The sequence below is a fragment of the Sinocyclocheilus grahami genome, unplaced genomic scaffold, assembly GCF_001515645.1.
Source record: "Sinocyclocheilus grahami isolate Dianchi unplaced genomic scaffold, SAMN03320097.WGS_v1.1 scaffold137.1, whole genome shotgun sequence".
Taxonomy (NCBI): Eukaryota; Metazoa; Chordata; class Actinopteri; order Cypriniformes; family Cyprinidae; genus Sinocyclocheilus; species Sinocyclocheilus grahami.
The window spans coordinates 1,925,238-1,931,858 of record NW_015505316.1 but is presented as its reverse complement, the minus strand read 5'-3'; the positions used below and the strand labels follow the sequence as shown (position 1 = coordinate 1,931,858).

Here is a 6,621-nt window from a genome sequence, read left to right as displayed (position 1 = left end):
ACACACTGTGTATATATATATATATATATATATATATATATATATATATATATATATATATATATAAAACACTTATAAACACTTCTACTGTTGGTCAATAACCAAGTAAACTTTCTTACACTGAACTGCATCAATAAGAAAATTCATAATGTAATCTTTGGCACTAATACAATAGTAACCATTTCTCCGTGATGTAATGTTTATCAAGACTTTTGAATTTCAAAACAGGTTGTGTTTGAGCATTAATAACGATTTATATAATGTTATGCATAATTTCATGTCTGTACTCAAGTAGTGTAGATTCATAGGGCTGTGATGCCTGCAGACTTCAGTGAGGATTTGTCTGTTTGGTGCATGGAATTGGTTTCTGGGCTGCTCAGCTGTAGGGAGTGAAATAATGATCCCAGTTTTGAATGCAGAGCGTTCCCTCAGCAGTCCGGTGGGAATTTCTTGCCTGTGTGGGAAGAAAATTAGTACATAGGAATTCTAATCACGCTGTAATAAACCAACCATGTCTATGTGCCAGTTTAACGGTACAGTAAGTTACCACTACATTACAGTAATTCACCACCACATGCTGAGCCTACAATATAAACATTTTATAGCTAAAGTGAGATATGCACTTCCAAGATCCTTTCATTGAAGTTAATTTAAAGGATGCTCAGTTAATGGAGGATGGTTTAATTAAGGATATCAGCACAATAGAGCTTTCTGAGGATGTTCATCGTTTATAGAGCTTTTCTGTTATCATTAGTTTTAGAGCTGAGCTGCGGTTCATTTAAGGTCTATGTGGTTCCAGCACTGCCGATCACTCCCGCATTACATCACATCCATTATCCACAGCAGAAATCTACGCCACAAGACATCTCTTGATCAGTTAAAGGCAAAAGTTCACATGAACACTATATGGGTTTTAGGGCAATCTGGAGGTTCATTTAAAACAAGCCTCAAATGATGGTTTGCGGTAATGCATTAATGTGAACGCTAAAAGCCAAATGGCCATGTCTTAAAATTCTCATTTACCTTTAAAGTAGCTGTCTGGATTTGATGGATGGTGTTAGAATATGCAAGCAAAGGGGCGGCTGCTGTAGGTTTATTTCCCACAGCAACCCGTAATAGGCATCAATGAAACTGACATGAGAACTACTGAGAAGTACAAACCGGAAAGTTGCCTCTTTGTTTGAGAGATTCATCACAGGTCTCCTTTTGACCTTCTCTTACAAACTACAAAGATTTCATCGGTGCACATTTGTAATAGTTCTCAACATTAATAACCCCTCGTTGATGCCAGAAAGAAGGATTTTCCCAGATATGGATCTTCAGACAAGTCTTTTTGCCAAAAGCAATACAAGCACCTAACAGGTCCTGAAGGGCAAATTCAGTCAAGAGTTACAACCACCTTTTTACCAGATACTAAATGCACTGACACACTGCTGCACAGTGTTAAAATAGAAAAAAAGTGTGTATTGAAATGTTAGAAACATATTTGCTTGGTACATTTAATTGTATTTTTTATTTTATTTTAACACATTTTATTGACCACAGAGATTGTGAATTGCACTGTGCAAATTGAATTCAGCGCTATTTTTATGTGCACATTTGCTCTATTACCCCTTAGTGGTGCTGTACTATAGGTATTCTTATTCAAATCCCTGTTTAATCTTTTTAGTAATTTTTTGGTCGAAGTGCAGCATCTGTTTTGTTAGTGTGTTAGCATACAGTTTCCTTTAATTGTACTCATTATTTTATATCCATATCCATTTCCTAAATTACCATGGAGTATTTGTGTCACAGCAATCACCGTTATCTTGTTGGAGTTTCTGTCAGGATACATTTTTATGAAAACATTTAGGAACGAATAAATTCACCAGTTGTCTGATTATGGAGCATCCAGGGTCATTCTTTAGCTCACTTACATCGCCCTGAACCGTATTTAGCCTGCAATGTAATACAATCTGTTTCTCCTCAGCTAAAGTATAATGGGAAATCTAATCATGGCCTCATGTCAAAACAATAGGAGTCTGAGAAAAAATTTATTATACCAGCCCCCGCATATTGCACATCACCTCTTCAACTCCATGGAGCTTTGCACAGACAGAGAAACCTGCTAATCTAAATGCAAAACCTACTCGGAGGTGATACAGTTGTCATTACTCAGGCTATCACAATGCTAAAGATTCCCCTGCTGTGACCCCATGGCCTTTGACCATTTAGAGCAGTGGTTGTCATTTGCTTTTGGACATCAAGGACACATTATACATCAAGTAGTAACAAAATGTCCTTAAACTCAAAAATATATTATTATATATATTTATAATATATTATATTATATTATTATTAATTAATTTGTGCCAAATGATCATAGAAAATATATAAAGCATTTTTCTTCCCTATATTACATTATATTATGTTTGGCTATACAGGAAGCATTTTCCTCCCTTTAAAAAGTTAATAAGCCTGTTTTTGTTTTTTGTTTTTTTTAGGCCTGAATAAGTAACTTTAATTTAATGTGATTTAATTATACAGAAAGTTACCATGGTAAAAATTAAGGGAATTAATCATTGACAGACAGGCCACAAAGAATTAGCATTTTGCTCTGTTTTCCCTGCTGTGACCCTTTTTTAGAAAAATTACGGGTGTGAATTTGTGTATGTGCACATGTATTGCTAGACTGAAGTATGTCTCTCATTTCAGGAAACAGGATGGAGGAGAGCCCTGTATCTCTAACACACTAGATCCTTCACTGTTTCAGCCGTCACTGCCTCACACCGGCCCTGCGTTCCTCAAGGTACAGTATCACAAAACTCCTGCATCCTCCCATCCTGCCAGTGCTTGACTTCTGCTTGCTGAGTCTGTCTCACCTCTTCTGACCCATCTGCTCCATTACTGTGAGCCTGTATACAACTAATACTGATTTGCATGAGGCCATTGTTTGGAGGCATGATGATTATGGACTTTTCTGTTTGTTATTAATACACATGATTGACATGCCATGCAGTTAAATGAGAGTGATGTAATTAAATGGCAGATGCTATTAATTAAGAAATGTCAGGCCGGTTTCTCAGTCACACCCCTTATTCCACGAGACAAACTAATGGCTGTCAAAATAGCATTGATTAGGAAAGGTCATTTATCCACTGACAGTGGCTTATAGCTCCGGGGATTTAGCAAACTGCTCTTGTGACCCTTAAAGGAACAGTTCTAACAAAATGAAATTTTTACTCACCCTTATGTTGTTTCAAACTGGAATATCATTGAACACAAAGGAGAGATTTTAAAGAATTTACTCTTTTTCATACAATTACAATGATTGGGGGGCTTTCAATCTTGAAAAAAATGCAAAACACTATAAAAGTATTATAAAGTGGTCCATAAAGCAGTAGTTCAAATATTGTGAACCTATACAATAGCTTTGTGTGAGGAACAGACTGAACTTGAAGTCATAAGTGGACTGTGAAGCAACTGGATCATTGAGTCAGTGAGTATAAATCATTTGGACTTGTTTTGTGAACTGGATCAACTGATTCAAAATGATTCATTACACTAACAAAATTTTTAAAGGGGTCAAATGATGCGATTTCAAGTTTTCCTTTTTTTGGAGTGTTACAAGCTGTTGGTGCATAAAGAAGATCTGTAAAGTTGCAAAGACTAAAATCTCAAACCCAAAGAGATATTCTTTATAAAAGTTAAGACTCATCCACGCCCTCCTAAAACGCCTTGTTTAAACACGCATCCACATGTCTATGTCACTGTGTGGGAAGATATGCATAACACTGCCCAAATGTTCACGCAAAGAAAGAAGGCGTAACTTTTATTCTCGCTGTAGTATTGTTGCTGCCGCTGCCGCCGCCGCCATGTCGTGAAGGCGCTATGGGTTTCGTTGTGAAAGCGAAACTACTTTGTTTGGCCTTCCAAAAGAGGACACAACTAGAAATCAGTGGTAAAGTTGTATTTACAACACTGTTCCAGAACAGTTCAACCCAAATATTCATGTGTGTGCAACGCATTTAACGGAGGACTGTTTCCTGAACCTACAATGCCGGCTGTTCTGACTCACAACCTGTAAGTATGTTTCCATATTTAAAGGATTTGCCACTGATGATTCAAACGCGAGTTTTGAGCAGTGTAGAGTAGTGCTTGTTGTTTGTCGTTTCTCCGATCACAAATGCAGACAAATGGTTTTATGTTTACGCGACGCCATACGCAACGAGTAAAAAGACAATATAAGTCATTATAATCTGTAATTATGTCCCCGCTGAATGCAACAAATGCCTAGTTTATAATGGGTTTAATGTTTTTGTCTTGTCGTGCCGGAAAACGGCATCACAGTATGGTAAGGGGCGTAACATTTCCATCACACGCTTGAGGAATTTGGCCAATCACAACGCACTGGATAGCTGGCCAATCAGAGCACACCTCTCTTTTCAGACCAATGAGCTTTGTAAAAATCGATGCGTTTCAGAAAGGCGGGGCATAGAGGAGAAACAATAATGTACATTATGTGGAAAATAATGTGGTTTTTTAACCTTAAACCGCATAAACGCATTTCATTACACCAAATACACAAAATAATGTTCTTTTTAGCAACGTCATATGACCCCTTTAATGAAAAACAAAATAAGTGTATTTGTCAAAAATTCACCTTTGTTTAGTTAAAGAAATTCATAAAGGTTTGGAACGACATAAGGACATGTAAATAATTACATTATTTAAATTTTTGAGTGAAATCCTTTAACTTTAATATCCAAATGCCTTTTCTAAGGTACATCAAACCCAACTTCTTTCATTACACAGACAGAGCTTGTAATCAGCTTCTAAAATGCACCTTCGAGTGTTGAAGCTTCAGTGCTTGTACTGATGAATTACGTAGCCAAATTCATGCATGAATTTTAACTGCATGGTTGAACTTTGGCTGATAGAAAGCTAAAATCTCTTTTTAGTTTTTTTTTCTTTTCATACTGAGCTGCACAAATCAAATTTATTGCATTTTAATATTTGCTGATCCACAGATCATCTAACACTCTCAGCAGTCCTAAGAGAGTGAATACAAGGGCCCTTTAAAGGGGTCATATGATGCTATTTTAAAGAAAATTATTTTGTGTAACAGAATATGTTGACATCCTTTAATGTTCAAAAAACACATTATTTTTCAAATACTGTACATTATTGTTGTTCCTCAATGCCCCGCCTCTCTCAAACGCGTCATTTTCTACAAAGCCCCTCCTTCCGACAAGCACAGTCTGCTATGATTGGCCAGCTGACCCAGTGCATTGTGATTGGCCGAACACCACACGCATGCGTCGGAAATTACAGTACTGAAACTACAGTAGCTGATTCAGAATAAGTGCCAGATTGTCATAGCAAAGTCGGAATTTACCCATTTTTTTAGAAATAGCCTTTGCACAGCCAGCCTTGTCTCTCCTAGGTTCACAGAACTGTCATCCATAAAATGCGTTGCACAAATTCGAACATCTGGGTTGTGCTGTTCTGTAGTAAATAAATCTTAACCAATGATTCCTCATTGCATCTACTTTCGGAAGGCCAAACACACAGCGTCTCCCTGACATAGCTGCATCAACACTACTGCGGTTCCTGAAGCCATGCCTTCTTTCTTTGCGTGAACATTTGGGCGGCATTACGCAAATATTTCCACATCGTGACATAGAGATATGGGGAGCATGTTTGAATGAGGCGTTTTAGCCCGGTCTGGATCAGCCTTCTCTTTTAGATAGATTAAATCCTTTTGTGGGAGACTTTGAGCTTTGTAACTCTACAGATCTTATACATGCACAAATATCTACTTAACACACTAAAGAAAAGGAAAAATAGAAATCGCATCATATGACCCCTTTAAACCCCACTTAAAGTCAAATGTTATTAGTTTCATTGTTGAGCCATATTTTGTTTGGAATTGTTTGGCGATCTTGGTGATTGTGTCTGACAAAGTTAGATTTGAGGGTCAGGTTCCTCAAAGCGCAGGGCTAAAGAATAAGATCCTTTGTGTATTGTGTGTAGTGTGTGTAAGTAGTTTGAGTGATCTCCGTGTGTGTGTAGGAGATTTTAGTGCTTTTAAACTCGGTGCGCTGAGCCTGCGATTAAGAGGATAACGTTTGGGTGATGTCAGAGAGCTTTAATGGCATCCACAATTCTGCAGCGTAGCTTATCTACAGCATAATGGAGGGTAACCTCACGTGTATGAAATGGGAGAAAGAAAATGAATGGAAAAAGAAAAAAGATGATGTCTTTGAAGGTCATGGCATTAATTTTGAGTCTATCCTATGATAAAAGGAAAGGTTTGTGGTAGGGCTGGACAATAATTCAATATCAATATGTATCGCGATATAATTTTTTTCAATAACTGTGATATGATTTTTAAACACATTTCCGATATTTCGATATACATTACCAGTGTTTCCCATACATTGATTTATTTGTGGCGTTTGACTTCGTTGAATAAACATGAGCACTGCACGTTTCAAAATCAAAACGCGTCGCGGGTGTTTTATATGAATGTATCTCTGAAGGGAACCGACTGTCTTCAGAATAGTTTAGATGGCATTTTTATCTGATAAAGTAGCGTTCATGAGCGGAGCTGCTTTGTTTACAGCCATTACTGGAGAA

The 6,621-nt window shown here is 37.3% G+C and overlaps 1 protein-coding gene across 7 annotated transcripts in view; it reads left to right on the top strand.

Annotated features, from left to right (window-relative positions):
- rap1gapa (RAP1 GTPase activating protein a) overlaps positions 1 to 6,621 on the top strand; it is a 72,837-nt gene that overhangs the window by 19,006 nt on the left and 47,210 nt on the right. For all 7 annotated transcript variants that reach the window (XM_016280137.1, XM_016280140.1, XM_016280142.1 and 4 more), the window contains exon 2: positions 2,695 to 2,788. In XM_016280137.1, coding sequence (XP_016135623.1) covers positions 2,695 to 2,788 — 94 coding nt within the window. The remainder of the gene's footprint in view (positions 1 to 2,694; positions 2,789 to 6,621) is intronic.